Source organism: Lithobates pipiens, unplaced genomic scaffold (assembly GCF_037356315.1).
Source record: "Lithobates pipiens isolate NorthernLeopardFrog02 unplaced genomic scaffold, aLitPip1_a1.2 Scaffold_16, whole genome shotgun sequence".
In the NCBI taxonomy this organism is placed as follows: domain Eukaryota; kingdom Metazoa; phylum Chordata; class Amphibia; order Anura; family Ranidae; genus Lithobates; species Lithobates pipiens.
The window spans coordinates 247606487-247626873 of NW_027507748.1; the positions used below are offsets into that span (position 1 = coordinate 247606487).

The 20387-nt window shown below is 45.6% G+C and overlaps 2 protein-coding genes across 6 annotated transcripts in view; one reads left to right on the forward strand and one right to left on the reverse strand.

Moving 5' to 3' along the window:
* Positions 1-12973, forward strand: part of LOC143982489 (uncharacterized) — a 45695-nt gene extending 32722 nt beyond the window's left edge. For both annotated transcript variants that reach the window (XR_013274471.1, XM_077481253.1), the window contains exons 2-3: positions 10582-10714; positions 10795-12973. Coding sequence is in view for 1 of the 2 variants with exons in the window: in XM_077481253.1 (XP_077337379.1) it covers positions 10582-10714; positions 10795-11012 (351 nt within the window). In the remaining variant the exon portion in view is untranslated. The remainder of the gene's footprint in view (positions 1-10581; positions 10715-10794) is intronic.
* The window catches only part of PLEKHA6 (pleckstrin homology domain containing A6), a 1584742-nt gene that overhangs the window by 1387805 nt on the left and 176550 nt on the right, over positions 1-20387 (reverse strand). The window lies entirely within an intron of this gene.

Consider the following 20387-nt stretch of genomic DNA (forward strand, 5'->3'; position numbering starts at 1 on the left):
CCAGGCCATTTCTTCAGGCAAGTTTGCACAGCCAGTGTAATCAATGTCTGAGATGCACTGCACAGTGGTAAAGTACACATACAAGGGGGAACTGTGAGATGGTTAATGGTGCTGATGGGGACACAAACATGTGGGGGGGACAGACATGTGGGATGGAGGAGCTGATGGCTCTGATGGGGACACAAACATCGGGGGGGGGGGCGGGGGGAGCTGATAGCTCTGATGGGGACACAAACATCCTGGGGGGGAGACTGATGGGCACACAAACATGGGTAGGATGGCTCTGATATGGGCACAAACACCAGCACAGAATGCAACAGCTATGTATAGCAGATCTGGTATCAGGTGTGCCGATAGTGTCTGTCATGAGGGGTGAAATGCAGCCTGGCTGATCCATCTCCAATTTGAGAGATCTCCAGGAAGGATGGCATATCCTTTTCCTACTTGTCTGGAACCTCTCTCAGCCGCTAATCACTGTCCTTGTCAGGCAGGTGACCTGACCCTACACTACCCACAAGCGAAATCCGTACCAAGCCTGGGGAGCCAGGGTCTTAAAGGTTTTTTTTTTATATAAATAACAAACATGTTATATATACCTCCTCTTTGCAAGGGTTGTGCACAGAGTGGCCCCGATCCTCCTCTTCTGGGGTCCTGGCGCCTCCCCGCATCGAGTGCCCCCTTGGAGACCCGCATTCCAAGGGGACACCCGTGTGGGCGCACTCCTGAGTCCCGCTGCTGTGTCCATTGACACCGACAACAGGACTTGGCCCCCGCCCACTGGCTCCCACGTCATTTTGATTTGATTGACAGTAGCGGGAGCCAATGGCTGCCCTGCTATCTATCCAATGAGGACCCAAGACAGTGGCCGGAGCTGCTGTGTTCAACCCGTCCATGGAATGATCAGGTTCAGGTAAGTAAAAGGGGGCTCTGAGGGGCTGCTGCACTACAAAAGGTCTCTCATCTTAATGCATAGAATACATTAAGGTGAAAAACCTTGAGGGTTTAAAACCCCGTTAAATAGGCTTTACCTGGGGGGCGTGGCCTGATGCTGCATGGGGTAGGATGTGCTGATCAGAGCTCCAGCTATTAATCCTGCAAATTACTCCTGTGGCACCTGAATCGATCACTACATTGCCTGTAAAGGTACCTGGGCATCTTCACCATCTCCCAGCTAACCCCTGGAGGCCCTTGGTTTAGTGGCGACCCGTGCGGAGTGGCGATCTCCTGCTCGGCGGACAGCAGAACTAGGAAAATCCCCGGCTTCAGCCTACTCCTGGAGCCGGCGGCCATCTTGGTACACCCAAATCACTGGACGACACTGTATTCGGGCCCTGCGGCCTACAGGACCACTCTGCGTGTGATTGGCATTGATTGCAGAGTCACCCCAGACCCCTAAGGTATGTCACCAACGAAATCGCAAAAGGCGGCAGCGGCAAAACTAGATCAATCTCACATACAGGAAAAGAGTGCTATGGAGGCCAAGGACACTTCACAGAAGGTGAGGGGGGGGGGGGGTGAACAACCAACAAATGTCACTGATAGACTATTGGAACCAATTACTTTATGCAGAACCTCACTTACAGCGCAAATTGAGGTGAAAATTGATATTTTCCTCATTAGGCAAGACATTCAAAAGCTCAGAGACCGGGTGACGGAGACAGAAACCAGGCTGAGCATAGTGGAGAACGCTGTTCCACCCTTGCAGTCATCCTCCGACCGCATGCAACAACAGATCTGCCAACTCCAGGCTAAGCAGGATGACATGGAGAACAGGCTAAGAAAATGCAATTTACGCTTCATTGGCCTGCCAGAGGGGACTGAGGGGAGGGACACTACAGCATTCCTGGAACAACTCCTTATTACTGCCTACGGCGGGAATCCTTCTCCCCGTGTTTTCAGTGGAGCGGGCACACCTCATGCCAGCCACTGCAGGGCCCCCCCGCACCTTCATAGCTAAACTCCTCAACTATAAAGACCGGGATGCAGCACTGAGAATGGCTAGAGAGAAGGGCAATATTCCAGTGGGCAATGTTAAAGTGGCCATTTTCCTGGACTTTTCAGCAGAGACACAACGCCGCCGCCAAACCTTTATGGAGGCCAAACGCAGGCTAAGAGATCAGCGTTACAAATACTCCATGCTTTTCCCTGCTTGCCTTAGGGTGGAACATGATGGCTGCCCGATATTTTTTGAGGATCCAGAGGATGTTATTTCTTGGTTGGAGCAACGAGCCCCACCCGAAAGAGTCGCATGATCACGACCCAGGAGCTCAGCCCGAACCTGTCCATTCTTGCACCTACCCCTTTGTTTTACTTTATGATTGTTGTTTTTTTTTTCCTTTCTCCTTTATCTGTGCTCACGACAGTTCCTAGTATGGATCCCTACTTTTCCAGAATCGCATGACTGCGTGGTTCCTACAGCTGGATGGGAAGCTTGCTAGGATATGCACGTTTACAGCCAGGGAACACTCTAAAACATGCACTGTAGGCCCAAGATGGCGTTGGGAAACCATTACCTCAATGTGTGTACAGAACATAAATCTCAGGGATTTAAGGCACGGGAGCCGTATTGATCATACCTGTTTTATTGCTTGTATTTACATACTACTCAAGACCACACTAAATGTGGAGCTGCCAGGCAGCGGAGTCCTACCAACTTCATGCAGAGTGCAGCGAGACTTTACCCCACACACCACTGGGAATCGCTATAATGCTGACTGGACATTTTTCTGGAGATGCTTGGTTATTGATGGTAAACTACAGGGTAGTGGGAGAACCCTGACCTATCCTGATCTATTGATATGGCTGGCATCCCCGGCTCGATACATAAGCGAGGAACTCAGTATATTGTATTACCATATATGCATATATTGGAAGACAGCGTATACACCAGTTAGGACGCAACAGTTCAGGGAACAAGCCCGCACCAGTTGGGTGGGGTGCAGGGCAGGGAGGGGGGAGGGAGTTATTCTAGTTATAGTTTTTTTTTTTTTTTTGTGCATACCAAATTTGGACAGCAGGTACTGCCTCGTGGAAAGGGGTTATGTGAATTGTTATATATGTTCTGCGAGATATTCATATTGAAATACATGATTTTGCTAATTGATTTCCATTACTTTCCACCATGACGTCTTTAAAGTTTATCACATGGAATGTGAGGGGTGTACGCAAGAAAATCAAGCATGCGGCGGTCCTCGCTTTCCTTAAGAAACAAAATGCAGATGTAATAGCCTTGACAGAAATGCTTGTTAAGGGGAGCATTCAGATGGCACTTCGCCGACCATGGGTCGGTTGGGCGTTCCATTCTACCCACTCATCTCATGCCAGAGAGGTCTCAATTTTGGTTGCCAAATCTGTACATTTTGAGTTGGGTGAGTTGTCCACTGACATACAGGGGCGGTATGTATTTCTCTCAGCTAAATTATATGGTGAACCGCTCCTTATATTGGCTTTCTACATACCTCCCCCGTTTAACATCACCGCAATTAAGGAGGGATTGTCCTTTGTGGCCCGTCACCCCACAATACCTGCAGTCTGGATGGGCGATTTCAATTCTACGCTAAACCCAACTCTTGACAGGTTGCAGCTGACTTCGCCCACCCTGAACACTCCCAATGAAACTAAATTATCTAGGCTCATCTCCACCTTTCATTTAAGGGACACCTGGAGACACAAATTCCCACACGCGCGCTCCTACTCCTGTTTTTCATCTACACATAATTCTATGTCCCACATAGATCTCATACTTGTCTCTCATAGTTTAACACCTCGCCTGGTGGAGGCTGCATTCTGTCCCAGGACACTCTCAGATCATTGTCCCTATTGGATCACATTGAGTGTCCCAATTGATAGACCACCAAGGGCTTGGCGCTTGAACCCGTTCTGGCTCTCTCTCCTACCGGAAGATGATGAGCTTGAGAACAAATTTAAGTTATACTTTGCGGAAAAAGATGATTCAGCATCACCCTCTGCGGTGTGGGATTCATTCAAGCTCTTCGCCCATTCGGCGTTGATCACCAGTATTAATAAGTTTAAGGCGGACGTCGCTGTTTCCCCTCGGTAAGGTGATGGCGGATTTTTCCGTTGCTGAGCGAGAGTTTGCTGTGGATCCGACTCCTGCGAAGGCTGACACGCTTAAATTACACACTAGAGCAGCTACCCAACTCCAATTTCAAAAGTCCAGGCAAAAACTTTTCTTTTCTAAGCAGAAGATGTTTGAACATGGGGAGAAAGCAGGCCAATTACATGTGTACTTGGTGCATAGTGAACATAGACCCCTGGTGGTGATTACACTGCGTGGCTCTGGTGGATAAGAAATCACAGACCCACCTACAGTAACCTCCATGTTCACAGATTTTTTCACTGATCTTTATAGGACAACAGCACCTGCTGAGACAGACTCGATGTCTCTTTTTTTAGGGATATTGATCTCCCCCAGCTCTCAAATGAACAGGCTGACCTCCTGGAGGCACCCATCACTATGGACGAAATAGCGACAGCCATTGCTAGCTTTGCTAGATCTAAATCCCCGGGGTCGGACGGTCACCCGATTGAATTCTACTCCCAATATAGCGACACCCTTATCCCTAAATTACTGGCATTGTATAACCACCTCTTTGAGTCACAAGAACTGCCTTCATCCATGACAGAGGCAACAATAGTCCTCATCCCTAAGCCAGGGAAAGACCCAGGGTACCCAGAATCTTACCGCCCCATATCCTTGCTACAGGTGGATGTCAAAATACTAGCCAAAGTCTTGGCTATTAGGTTCAATCAGGTCATCCTCTCCTTGATCCACGCGGATGAAGAGGGCTTCATGCTGGATAGGAACACCTCATTTAATCTTAAGAAAGTTAATTATCAACATGCAAGCCACACATGAAGAGGTGGGAACGCGGGTGGTGGTGACCCTAGATAGGGCAAAAGTGTTCAACTCGGTGGAGTGGAGATATCTCTGGAGATGCTTGGAGGGCTATGGCTTTGGTCCCAAATATATCCGGTGGGTTCAATTACTGTACCGGGCACCCACGGCTAAAGTGGTGGCCAATGGGTGGCAGTCTCACATGTTTGACCTCAGTAGAGGCACGAGACAGGGCTGCCCATTGTCCCCATTACTTTATGCACTGGCGGCAGAACCCCTTGCGATATCCATCCGAGCAGACCCAGAGATTAGAGGACTGAGAGTGGGCTCCTTGATTGAAAAAATTTGCATGTATACAGATGACAGGCTATTATACCTGGCCGATTCGGGCCTGTCCCTACAGACTGCACTCTGCACAATCGAGTGATTCGGTCTGTTCTCGGGGTTCAAAATTTACTGGGATAAGTCACAAATCCTACCCCTCGACAGCTTCCTGCCCTCGGAACTCCAAGCCAACTCACCACTACAAAGAGTCAATGTCATCAAATACTTAGGGATACAAATCTCTAGGTCCCCCGCAGATTATATTTCTCTCAACATAGAACCCCTCATTTCCCTAGTTAAAACTAAAGTGAGGATTTGGTCTCGGCTTCCACTTGGGGTTTGGGATCGCATAAATTTAATTAAAATGGTCCTGCTTCCCAAGATTCTCTATGTACTATGGCATACCCTGTATTTCTCCCCCTACAATACTTTAAATCTTTGGAGGCCCGGTTAAAACCTTTTGTGTGGGGTACCAATAGACACAAACTAGCGTGCCAGACCCTTCAATATCCAACTGAGCTGGGAGGCATGGCTCTCCCTGATTTAAATTTATATTCTGTGGCATCCCAGCTATCGCAGCTATTCCACATTGACAAGAGGGATAGTCAGAGATTTCTAACCTTTCTATGTCCCGGGTGGGCGCAGCACACCAAAGACCCACTGTGTGCGATCGCAGTGGGTGCACAGGTGTTGGAGCGAGGGGAACATAAACACACAACATTATATCAATACAGGAGAATATGGGACCTAGCCTCTTCTAAACTTGACATCCCACGACATAATGATTACATGCCGCTGTGGCACAACAAACACCTACCCGAATTAGCCAAACTGCAAGATACAAGTTTATGGGCCAGACAGAGAGTCTTCTATTTACATCATATACTAAAAGATGAACGCTTTAAAACCTTTGATTTGCTTAAAGAGGAATTTACCCTCCAAAACCTAATGTTCTTTAGATTCCGGCAACTCCGCCATGCAAAACAGTCACAGTTTCCTGACTCAATCACAGAATCTGCCCCTAATGCCGTCATGGCAGTGATTAAGGGCACAGACCCCCATAAGTTAATTTCGGCATTTTATAACATGCTCTCCACCCCCATATCTACCAAAATTGCATATAACTTGAAACCTAGGTGGGAGAGGGAGATGGGCTCAATGACAGATGAGGAGTGGGGGGAGGCGTTGGAGACATGCAGGGCAGTATCCCCTAAATTGTCAGACCGTTTGTCACAGCTTTATATTCTGCACAGAGCGTATCTTACACCCCTCAGGGTGGCAAGGTACAAACAAGCTCAGTCCACAATGTGCTTGCTGTGTGGACTGGAAACAGGCACTTTTTTTCCATCTGATTTGGGCCTGTCCAAAGATCCTTGGACTATGGAAGCAAGTAGTAACATTCCTTCATGACACTATGGGCTCACCCCTAGCACTTGACCCAAAACAGTGCCTCCTTGGAATCCTCCCTGATACCATTGACAAGTACACCAAAATCTTTCTGCATGAGACACTATCCTCAACTAAGAAAATAATAGCCAAAAAATGGATGAGACAATCACCCCCAAGGATTGTAGAGTGGAAACTTGAAGTGAATACTACTTTACCATACAAAAAATGTATATACATTAACAGAGGCTGTGCCGATGAGTACAATAAAATATGGGATCACTGGTTACAAGAGTCTGATACCTGTGTGTAGCGTAGTAAAATCACAGTAAATTGAAGCAACTACTATGCCATGTACAGTTGAATGTGATGCTCCATTTATTGTAGAACTCATCCTTATAACTTATCTGAACTATGCAATGCTAAATCTTCTTTGAGTATGTATATGACGTCAATACACCATGTATGCACCGTATGTTTAATAAAAACCTATGTATAACGTAAAAAAAAAAAAAAAGGCTTTACCTTACCCAATATGGCTGGCAGAGTCACATTTAATGGCAGCATCCAACTGGATAGCTTCCCTAGTGACCCAGAAAACCATAGAAGAGCCATGTTCCTCTTGACTTCCCCTCCAACTGCAATGCTACTGCAGTTGAGCACCACCTACAGTGGCAGAAATAGACTGCACCTGCCTACAAGCATACCCGCTTTCAGTAGATTGATGGTCAGTACTTAATTTGCCCCTTTACATTAGTGGTGTTTCACAGCATTCCTCCCTCTCTTTATATTTGTGCTCAGTGTGCCCCCTTACACTGGTGGTCAGTGTGCCCCCCTACGCTAGTAGTTAGTCTGCCCTCTAAGAGACTTTAAAGCGGAGAAAGGGTCTGTTTTGTAGAAAGGGCTCCCTTTGTATTTACCAGAGAAAGTATAGCACTTCATAGTTTGCTGGTTCCTGCTGAGAAAAAACACAGAGGTGGGGGGTAAGAAAACCATACCCCTTCCCAGCGCTCTCCCCCTCTCCAAACAAGGCTTGCTACTTTTAGCACTTAAATGACAGGATTAGTGATTTAGATGCTGCCATCACCACTCTAGGAAAGTGCCACGTGGCACCCCTCCTGCCCCTTTTTTGTCCTGGCTCTGTCAGCAAAATGTGGTGAATTGTGGGGAGGAATGGCCATAGATAATCAGGGGGAGACACCCATTCTGTGAAGTAAGGAAACAAATTTGGGACCCAGGGGACCACTGTACATCAGATGTGGGGCACCACAAGCCCCATATGCTCCCCCCTCCACCAAGCCGAAGCTTAACAGCTACTGCTGTCACAGTCTCTGCAGCACCACCTAGTATGTGGCACCAGCGCTGATGAGACTGTTCGCAGTAGTTGCCAAGCTGCAACTCAGCAAGGAGAAAGCATTCAGTGCCTACACATGTATGGATAAGTTCAGTTGTGTGAATGAGGCCTTAACCACTTTCAGACCGGACCAATTTGCTGGTCATTCGGCACTGCGTCGCTTTAACTGACAATTGCGCGGTCGTGCGACGTGGCTCCCAAACAAAATTGACGTCCTTTTTTTCCCACAAATAGAGCTTTCTTTTGGTGGTATTTGATCACCCCTGCGTTTTTTTTTTTTGCGCTATAAACAAAAATAGAGCGACAATTTTGAAAAAAAACGCATTATTTTTTACTTTTTGTTATAATAAATATCCCCCAAAAATATATAAAAAAACATTTTTTTCCCTCAGTTTAGGCCGATACGTATTCTTCTACATATCTTCTACATATTTTTGGTAAAAAAAATCGCAATAAGCGATTATTGATTGGTTTGCGCAAGAGTTATAGCGTTTACAAAATAGGGATAGTTTTATAGCATTTTTATTAATAATTTTTTATTATTTTTTTTTTACTAGTAATGGCGGCGATCAGCGATTTTTATTGTGACTGCAACATTGTGGGGGACCCATCGGACATTTTTGGGACCATTGTCATTTATACAGTAATCACTGCTATATAAATGCAGTGATTCCTGTGTAAATGACACTGGCAGTGAAGGGGTTAACCAGTGGGTGGCAGTGTAGGGGTTAAGTGTTCCTAGGGGTGTGTTACTAACTGTGGGGGGGTTGGGCTTTCATTTAGTGAATACTGATCTCTGCTCCAATCACATGGAGCAGAGATCAGCGTCACTAGTTGCTAGGCAGAATGGAGAAATGCTGTTTACTCTGCATTTCCTCCATTCAGCCGCTCCGTGAGACGATCGCGGGAATGCCCGCGGCGATCGAGTCCGCGGGTCCCGCGACCGGACTCACGGGGGTCCCGACCAGCGTGGGAGCGCGCCGCCGGCGGCACGCTCCCGATGGCAGGGCGGCATTGAATATTGGACGTACCTGTACGCCAATATGCCTGCCCGTGCCATTCTGTCGACGTACATCATCGTGCGCTGGTTGGGAAGTGGTTAAAGTGGTTGTAAACCCTTACAAACCACTTTGACCTACAGGTAAGCCTAGATTAAGGCTTACCTGTAGGTCCAAGAAATATCTCCTAAACCTATACGGTTTAGGAGATATTTGCCCGTAGACAGCGGCGCGCAGGCACACTGAGCGCGGCATTTCCAACAACAGAGCTGCCGCGCATGTCGGCTCCCGTGTGCATGCGCGGGAGTGACGTCATCGCAGCTCCGCCGAATGACAGCGGCGGAGCTGCGAGACCCCACCGAAAAGATGGATGTGCCGGACTACAGGGGACAGCGGAGACATCGCTGGCTCCTGTGTCAGGTAAGTGACACATAATGGGCTACTATGCGATGCGATTACCTAACTCTCTTATAAAATAGCACTAACTAATGCTATCCTTCTGTACTGGATGCAATTTGAACCGTGGTTGAATCTGTTGGCACCCTCCACACCCAACACCATTTGATCTTATATCGAGGGAGCTGTGCGACACATTGTCCAATCAGATGCAACTGTTTGGGTATTCTGACATCTGCAGATGCTGGCTGTCAGAACACAATAGGCAACAGGGGAGATGCCTCCAGTCACACTGTTTAGTATGGATGGAGAAATCAATTGATTTTTATTGTTCAACCCAGGAGGCTGAACAAGAGAAGTGATACAGTTGTATAATATAAAAAATATTAAACTACCGGCGCAACAAAAGATGACCAAATTCAATTTTCTTAGTTTGCTGCAACCTGGTATAAGAATGTCACTTTGTGGACCAATCTAAATGGAATATATATGTAGCATGGGTTGCGAGAACTCTACTTTTTATTTGATCTAAAATGCCAGACTCAAGCACTAGACTATAACACCTACTTGCCTGTGAAAAAGATTTTTATGAATGAAATGTGAGAGCGGCAGAAAGAGTTAAAAATAGTGGGAGATCAGCGTATAACACGCACCTCCGATTTCCCCCTGATTTTAGGGAGAAAAAGTGAGTGTTATACGCCGATAAATACGGTAGTTGTCGCGTGTCATTATTATTACTTGCATGTTGTTCCATGGGTTTTTCTTTACTGTTGTACAGTTTAAAATGGCTACTTTCATGTTCGTGGGCACAGTAATCGGTCTTAAGAAACATCCTTTGTTTTCCAACTAAATATGATGTTTTGGGCAGATAGAGGGTTAGTTGGTCATGCTAACTTGTATTAAAAGAAGTTTAGGACATTGTTGTCTAGATGTGTTTTTAAATAGAATGAATTGCAAACTTGATTCAGTGTAATATAAGGAGAGGACACTCAGTAGCTGTTTACACATCTGGACTCAGGAGCACTAGTATGGGACACGAGAACAAACTTTTTAAGGTGTCCCACACAGGTACTCCAGTGGATACATGTGTGAAACGTGTCCAAAAAAGAAAAGTATTCCAGCTTGGTTAAGGGAATTAATCATGTCTTAAAGTTGGAACTCTGCCCAAACAGACAACTGTAGCCCACAATCAAGCAATGTTTCACATTCATATTTCTGGCTACAAATATCTCTGTGCTAAGTATACCTTTGTTTCATTCTCATAGGGAAGGGAAGACTCGGGACGTCTGAGGACGCCAGGAACACCACACCTCAGGAATAAGGAGCAGAGAACACCACAACCTCAGGATGTGAAGGAAGGAGAGGTGGAAGAAGTTGTTGAAATATTTACCACAACAGGTCAGTGTCAGATACCACAGATTCAGGTAATAGAAGTATGCCTGCATATTTATAATACATGGTGTGTATTTTTATTTTAGGTGATGTGCAGGTTGTGCAAGAACAATCTCCTCATTTCACCAGTGACAGTGCACAACGGCTTATCCAGGACGTAATGTGGTGTAGTTGGGATTCAAGAGGATGCTGGGACTGTGACATCATAATGGGCGGGGACATCCTCTGGCGATGTCCCTATATAAGTCGCCGCGTGCCACGTCACTGCCATTGTGAGCGGAGGCAGCGACAAGGCAACATCTGAAGAGAAGAAGAGAAGAACAGAAGACGGCGACAGAAGACCAGGCCACCACCTGTAAAAGAGCTAGAAGAAGGCGCGGTGGCCCAGCAAGAAGAACCGAAGAGGGTGACAAGACCCCCGAAGTCAGAAGAAGAGGGCGGCGGCGAAGAAGAAAGCCAGGCTCCTCCGCTAGCAAAAGAGCTAGCAGAAGGTAGCGGAGGAGTCCGGCGAGAAGACCCCCGAAGATGGACAGAAGACCCCTGGAGCTGTGCAATAAACTATTTTAACCCTTGTGTTTTTTTTTACTTTTTTTAACAGGTGAATGGGTAGGGGTACATTGTACCCCATACTCATTCACATGGGGTTGGGGGCCGGTATCCGGGAGTCCCCTTATTAAAGGGTGCTCACGGATTCCGATAAGCCCCCCGCCCGCAGACTCCGACAACCAACGGCCAGGGTTGTCGGGAAGAGGCCCTTGTCCTCATCAACATGGGGACAAGGTGCTTTGAGGTGGGGGGGCCGCGCCTGGTACGGCTCAGGAAGGGGGGCCCTTGCTCGTCCCAACCCCCTTTCCTGGCCAGCCGGGGAGCATGCTCGGATAAGGGTCTGATGTGTACCTAGGGGGGGACCCCCACGCCGATTTTTCAGCGTAGGGGTTCCCCTTTAAGTCCATACCAGGTGACCGGGCCAGCGACGCCTCCTTCGCTGGCCCCGGCTACCTGGAGACGCGCTCAAAATCAGCGGAGTCCGTTCATTTCAAAAGAACGGCGGATAGTCCGGTGGACTTAGTACGCCGTATTAGTCCGCTGAAAAAGTGCCGTGTGTGGGCAAGTAGCTCGTTCGGAAAGTCCGGCGGAAAGTCCGGCGGGAAGTCCGCCAGACTAAGTCCGCCGGATAGTGTGTACGCAGCATAAGGAGCAACAGTTCGGGGTTAATTGGCAATGCCAGCTGAAGGTGGAAATTGATGAGCTCGACCACCTGTGCCCTGAACCGAGTCACTTTGGGACAGCTCCAGAACATATGCATGTAAGTGTCCTCCTCCCTCCCACATCTAGTACAGTTGGCAGATCTGTCTGGGTATATGTTTTATAACCTCTGAGGTGTAAAGTAAACTCTATGTAGGAATTTGACCTGGATCAGCCTATCCCTAGATGAGATCAGTGTTTGGGCACTATCCCCCAGGCAGTCATCCCAATCATTCCTTTCCAGGTCTGGTATGTCTGTCCTCCACTTCTCCTATAGTCGTTCCATTCTGGGTGATTTGCAACTTAGCAGGTCAAAGTACAGCGTGGACAAGGGCTTAGGGAGCTGCTCCAGGGCCAGTCTACCTTTTACCGGGTCCATGTCTAGCTGTGGGGTGATAGGGAACTGGGCTCACATAGTGTGCTGGAGTTGGAAATATCGAAATGCCATCCATCCGGGGATATGGAATCAAGACTTAAGTTCTGTCAGGGAAAGTAGTCTATCTGCCATTAGGATGTCACCTAGGGTCTTTATCCCATACTTGGCCCATAATTGGGAATCAGGGGTACGGAGATGTGATTATTGGGGTTTCCCCACAGAGGATTAAAGGGAGACCACCTGTTATGGCAGGTAAACCTTATTCTCGCCACTGCCCACACCCTGAGTGTGTTTTTTGTAGACTGAGGCAGCGTACTGTATGCTTTGGGCACCCAGTAAATTTGATTCCCCAGTTTCTGTAGCAAACCCACAATAGCGGCTTCAAGACAAACTGCTGCATTGGTTGGAGGCCGCATGAACCACCATTGGACAGTGACCATCACTGCCACCCAGAAGTAGACATGCAGGTCTGAGAGTGCCAGGCCTCCACATCGTACTGGTAGAATCAGGGTAGCCCTGGCTATTCTAGATAACTTCCCTCCCCAAATTAAACCATTCATACACTTTTCCACCTCTTTAAAAAGGGAGTTGGGCCACAAAATGTTTTATAACGCACATGTGCATGGAGTAAAAGGCTTTCTACTCAACAATGTGTGGCTTCTTCTTTCAATACTCAATAATACTTTTTGTATTAAGTTCGTATTTACAGTGACAATGGGTGTTATTTAAATAATGTTAAAACCACTTGGCACTAAAAGTGCACTAGGAGACAGATAAAAGAAACACAAGAAGTAAATTAAAATCAAGATTTTATTATATCATTTTTTGTTTGGAAAATATGTAAAAATTAGCTGGCGTAGTAATGGCCCCCCTACCCGTAAAATACTCCACATATTTTTGACGCATTTCACGGGCCCTGGGGGGAGGGGGGCAAGCCAGGACGGCCAGCTTGCAGGGCCGTCACTAGAGTCTCATAAAGTCCGGCCTCAGGCCCAACTATGGCAACATAACTAGGTGCATTTTGCTTTAAAAAGTTGTGCAGTATGCAGCTGGATAAAACGATGTGGTTAAGTTTGTACTCCGCCATGTTACTTGTGTTAATTACCGTAAGAAATAGGCGGAACTAGCTGACAATTATCCCAAAGGTATTCTCCACGACTCTTCTGGCTCTAGCCAGCTGGTAATTAAAAACCCTCTTCTCCGGGGTGAGGGTCCTCTGGGGGAATGGCCTCTTAATGTGATCACCCAAACCAAATGCTTCATCAGCGATAAAAACAAATGGGAGTCCTCCAACATTCTCTTCTGCAGGTGGCAATCCCAAGCCACCACGCTGCAGACGTCCGTAGAACTCGGTCTGGGCAAAGACTCCACCATCCGACCATTCTTTCTCACGTCCACATAGAGGAACTCAAATGTCGCTGACACCACTGCCATTAACACGATACTATCAAACCCCTTACAGTTAAAAAAGTATGACCCCAAGTGGGGTGGTAGGAAGGTGTGGACGTGCTTCCCATCGATTGCCCCTCCACAGTTGGGAAAGTCCCCATGATGAGCAAAGTGGGAGGCCGCAGTCTGCCATTCCTGTGGCGTTGACGGAAACTGGAGTCAAACAAGAAGAAAAAAATAGTAATTTTGCACATAACATTGCAAGCAGATTAGACACAAACATTCTTGGCCAACATAAGTATAACATTTATTTTAAGGAGTATTTAAAAACAAAAGTATAAGGTCCACTTATCAGACCTTAATGAGTTTGGTAACCTATAACATTTGTACACATTTTAGGGGGTGTTTAGGATAAAGCACTACAATGGAGCTGACAAAATACATTAAGTGAATAGGCTAGGTGTGTATGGGCCCAGGATAGCATGCTGGGGAGGTTAGTGAAGGCAAATGTGCATGTTGGCCAAAAAAGAGCATTAAAAGATTACAGCATGCACAAGGACAAAGAGGGCATTCATAGAATATCACAATCATGGTAATTAGGGAATGATGAAAGAAATACAATACATTAGCAAACATGAAATAGAATGTTATGTTAAGGGAGAAAAATTACCCTAATATAGTCCTTCTGCAGGACCTGAATGATGGCAGAACAGGTCTCTGGAATAATGATCGCCAGAGCCTGGGGGGAGAACTTAATGTCCTGTAGATTTCTTCCTGTCACCAAGTACCGCAAAGTGGTGACAAGCCTCTGCTCCGGAGTGATGGCTTGCTGCATGCAGATGTCCTGCTTCATAATTTAAGAGGTGGGCAAAGCCAACAGACGTTAAAAAACGGGGTCCATCATCCGGAGAACATTTCTGAAATCATCAGGGTTATTCTCCTTGATCTCACGCAGCAAAGGCATATAAGAGAATTGGTCACGCTGGAGTAACCAATTCTTGGTCCATGAACTCCTCCCCACCCTGTTCATGGACTGGGCTTGGGTTAAATCAAGAACCCCAACACCAAGCCACCGCACAGCACGAACTCTATGACGAACGTAACCGCAACATGGCTTCAAAACAGTTGGCTGGTCAGAACGAACTAACAGAACGCACTGAAGAACAGCAAGGCCTGTGAAGACCGAGCTGAAAATCAGTAACGAGTGGACAAGAACGCACTAAAAAACAGATACGAACTGACTACACACACTGTAAAACAGATACAAACAGATACAAACCCGCAAGCACAAATCTAAAAAAGCACGAGTCTGAAAAGCGCAAATTGTTTCTCACCAAAATTCAACTAACATGAGATAAACATGAGATTAGCAGTAGGAGCCCAAAGGGTGGCGCAGTGGATATTGAACTTCCTTTTTCTAGTCCCATTGTACGTGTTGTACGTCACCGCATTCTTGGGAGTCAGAATTTGGTTAGACCGTGTGTATGAAAGACAAGCTTGAGCGGAATCCTGTCGGAAAAACCATCATAGCTTTTTCTGACCAAAATTCTGATTGTGTGTACGCGGCATTACAGTATTTATTATGTTCATTAGATGCTTGCAGTCATGTGCACAGCAGCTAATTAACGTAATATTGTAGTTTTATTAAATTGACCCAGTTAAAAGGCATAATACTTCCTGGAGGCCGTGTCTATAAACATCGCCATAAGCCGGAGTTCACACTGCCCACGACTTTGAAGTCGGACCCCAGCGTGACTTCGGCACAACTTGAATGTGACTTCTTTAACCACTTGCTTACTGGGCACTTAAACCCCCCTCAGTCCCAGACCAATTTTCAGCTTTCAGTGCTCTCACATTTTGAATGACAATTACTCAGTCATGCAACACTGTAACCAAATGATTTTTTTGTCCTTTTCTTCATACCAATAGAGCTTTCTTTTGGTGGTATTTGATCACCTCTCGGTTTTTTATTTTCTGCGCTATAAATGAAAAAAGACCGAAAATTTTGAAAAAAAATTAATTTTTCTTCGTTTCTGTGACAAAATTTAGCAAATTAGCAATTTTTCTTCATAAATTTTGGCCACAATTTATACTACTACACATCTTTGGTAAAAATAACCCAAATTTTTGCATATTATATGATCTGTGTGAAATTTATAGAGTCTACAAGCTATGGTGCAAATCATAAAGATTTGCAAAAAAAGATCACATCTGATGTACTAAGGCCTATCTCCATTCTTGAGACCCTAACAAGCCAGGAAAGTACAAATGCCCCCCAAATGACCCCTTTTTGGAAAGTAGACATTCCAATGTATTTAGTAAGAGGCATGGTTAGTTATTTTAAGTTGTCATTTTTTCCCATAATTCTTTGCAAAATTACGATTTTTTTTTTTTTTTCACAAAATTTTCATTGTAATAGCTTATTTCTCCCACACGGAATGTGCATACCACAAATAACACCCCAAAATACATTCTTCTACTCCTCCTGAGTATAACGATACCACATGTGTGAGACTTTTACACAGCCTGACCACATACAGAGGCCTAATTTTGAAGTAGCACCTTCAGGCATTCTAGGAGCATAAATTACACATTTCATTTCTCAACCACCTATTACAGTTTTGAAGGCCCTGGAACACCAGGGCAATGGAAACGTCCAGAAAATGACCCCATTTTGGAAAGCTAACACCCCAACGTATAATCTATGAGGCATAATGAGTCTTTTCAATGGTTCATTTTTTTCCCGAAGTTTTCGGAAAATGTGGAAAAAAATGAAAACGCATTTTTTTTTACACAAAGTTGTCCGTTTATAAGATATTTCCAACGCATAGCATTTACATAGCAAAAATAACACCCCAAAATACGTTCTACTACTCCTCCTGAGTATAACGATACCAAATGTGTGAGACTTTTACACAGCCTGACCACATACAGAGGCCTAATTTTGAAGTAGCACCTTCAGGCATTCTAAGAGCATAAATTACACATTTCATTTCTCAATCACCTATTACAGTTTTGAAGGCCCTGGAACACCAGAGCAATGGAAACGTCCAGAAAATGACCCCATTTTGGAAAGCTAACACCCCAACGTATAATCTATGAGGCATAATGAGTCTTTTCAATGGTTCATTTTTTTCCAAAAGTTTTCGGAAAATGTGGAAAAAAATGAAAACGCATTTTTTTTTACACAAAGTTGTCCGTTTATAAGATATTTCCAACGCATAGCATTTACATAGCAAAAATAACACCCCAAAATACGTTCTACTACTCCTCCTGAGTATAACGATACCAAATGTGTGAGACTTTTACACAGCCTGACCACATACAGAGGCCTAATTTTGAAGTAGCACCTTCAGGCATTCTAAGAGCATAAATTACACATTTCATTTCTCAATCACCTATTACAGTTTTGAAGGCCCTGGAACACCAGGGCAATGGAAACGTCCAGAAAATGACCCCATTTTGGAAAGCTAACACCCCAACGTATAATCTATGAGGCATAATGAGTCTTTTCAATGGTTCATTTTTTTCCAGAAGTTTTCGGAAAATGTGGAAAAAAATGAAAACGCATTTTTTTTTACACAAAGTTGTCCGTTTATAAGATATTTCCAACGCATAGCATTTACATAGCAAAAATAACACCCCAAAATACGTTCTACTACTCCTCCTGAGTATAACGATACCAAATGTGTGAGACTTTTACACAGCCTGACCACATACAGAGGCCTAATTTTGAAGTAGCACCTTCAGGCATTCTAGGAGCATAAATTACACATTTCATTTCTCAACCACCTATTACAGTTTTGAAGGCCCTGGAACACCAGGGCAATGGAAACGTCCAGAAAATGACCCCATTTTGGAAAGCTAACACCCCAACGTATAATCTATGAGGCATAATGAGTCTTTTCAATGGTTCATTTTTTTCCAGAAGTTTTCGGAAAATGTGGAAAAAAATGAAAACGCATTTTTTTTTACACAAAGTTGTCCGTTTATAAGATATTTCCAACGCATAGCATTTACATAGCAAAAATAACACCCCAAAATACGTTCTACTACTCCTCCTGAGTATAACGATACCACATGTGTGAGACTTTTACACAGCCTGACCAAATACAGAGGCGCAACATGCAAGAAACACCGTCGGCGTTCCAGGGACACATAGCCTGCACATACCAAGAATTACACCCCCAAATACATTATGCTGAGCAAAGGGTAAAGAAAAGATTACCTGTGGTTTTAGAAGCGCAGTTGTCCACAGGAGGATATCACTGGTCCAGGCAGCAGGCAGGGACTTGGTCAGCAACAGCGAACACAGTTTTTCAGGCAGCAGGCAGGGATACTGTCCATATTACAGTCCAGGGTTAGTGCAGAGATGTCAGCAGTGCCAAAAATATTGGTCCTGGTAGTAGGCAGGTCCTTGTGGTGTGGTCAGTGCGGCATGATGGCAGTAAGTCCTACAGGCAGCAGACAAAAGTAGAGCCTCGTTCAGGACAGAATGGGGATAGGGGTAGAGGCTTCTCCCTCCCAAATCTCTTTGAAGCCTCCGAGTCTCCAGACCCTAATCTAGGAATAAGAAAACAAAGAAAATTGTTTTCTTCTTCCAGAAAAACTATACTGGAGCCCCTCACATATGTGAGACCCCGTGTTGAATCCCACTAGTCCAGTTGCAGAATACAAGATCAGTCCAAGAGGCAGGCAAATATCGTGGTCAAACAGTCCAAGGTCAGTTCCAGATCAGGCAGAGATATATACAGAATCGTTAGACAGAAGCATGGTCGAATAACAGTCCAGTGTCAGTTCCAGATGAGGCAGAGGTATGTACAGAATCGTTAGGCAGAAGCGTGGTCGAATAACAGTCCAGGGTCAGTTCCAGATCAGGCAGCGGTATGTACAGAATCGGCAGGCATAAGAGTGGTCAAATAACAAGCCAGGGTCCGTTACAGAGCAGGCAGTGGCATAAGGGGTGTGAAGGTGTATGAAGGCAGGAACTGAGGATTATGTTTACCATACTTCACTAAAAATTTATTGAAGTATGGTAACGCCGAAAACAGTCGCCTATACAGAGGCCTGGTTGGGAAGGACATTGTGCACAATAATAAGATGTGTCTTTTCTGACTCCTGCTTTGGTACACACCTTACATCTTTTTTGGCGTCTTTTGCCTGCTGGTGTGGGGGGAATTTTATCCGGAAAGTGGCGCTCGGAGAGTCGACTTACAACGTCTGATCGGATATTTTCTGGTGGGCCGTTTGGGAAAATAAGGGCTGTGAAAACTTCCTCCTGGTAGCCAAAGAAACGTTTGGGGTTTTGGGTGGCGTTGCTGTAAATTACATATGAATTGTAAATGGCCAATTGAAAAAAATAAATTACTACTTTTTTGTACCAATGATATGTCCGTCTTGAGACCAGATATGGTTCCATCATTTGGTCGTTGAAGTCGACTCCTCCCATGAACAAATTATACTCTGAAATACATTTGGGTTTCTTTACGGGGCCATTCCTTCTGGGGATTTCTACGAAGGTATCGTTGTGGATAGAAGATAACATGTACACATCTCTTCTGTCCCTCCACTTCACTGCCAAAACCTCCTTGTTTCTTAGACTTGCGGTTTCTCCTTTCCGCAGCTTCTTGTTCACCAGACTTTGAGGAAAGCCCTTCCGGTTCTTTTTTACAGTGCCACATGCTGGCGTCTTCTTCCGGTGAAGGTTGTGGAACAGGGGCAGAGATGTGTAGAAGTTGTCTACATAGAGGTGGTAGCCTTTATCCAGTAGGGGGTATATGAGGTCCCAAACAATTTTTCCGCTGGATCCCAAATAATCCGGACAATTAGGGGGCTGTAGCTGGGTGTCCTTCCCTTCGTACACCTTGAAGGAATATGTGTACCCTGTGGCTCGGTCACATAATTTGTAGACCTTCACCCCATAGCGGGCCCTTTTGCTGGGCATAAATTGCTTCATCCTAAGCCTGCCACTAAATTTAATAAGGGACTCATCCACACATATGTGTTGGTCCGGGGTAAACAATTTGGGGAATATTTCAGAAAAATAATTTAGTATTGGTCGAATTTTGTAAAGGCGGTCAAAATTTGGATCATTTCGTGGAAGGCATTGGGAATTGTCACTGAAATGTAAGAACCTCAGGATCATCTGATACCTGCTTCTGGGCATTACCGCGGAGAAGAGCGGTGAGTGGTGGAGGGGGTGGGTTGACCAGTAGGTACGTAATTGGTTTTTTTTGTTGAGTCCCATATTAAATGTGAGGCCTAAAAAAAGCTTGAACTCCTCCACCGTTAGGTCTCTCCATTCGTAGGGACGGGCATAATAGGAGGTCGGATTTTGAAAAATACATTGTTGTGCATACAGGTTGCACTGGGCCACAATTGACGCCAACATGTCCTCCGTAAAAATTAAATTAAAAAAATCGATGGGGCTAAAATTCTCCGTGTCCACCTGGACTCCTGGCTGGGCGGTGAAAGGGGGAACATTGGCCTCTCCTGAATTAGGAGGAAGCCACAAGGGGTTCTGAAGGGCATAGGGAAGGCCAGCATGGCTCCTAACCCTTTGGGGCTGAGATGACACCCCACTGGTACTTGGCCTTTCTTGCTGGGGCACTGCGGTGCTGGTGGACGGCATTGCGGTGCTGGTGGACGGCACTGCGGTGCTGGTGGACG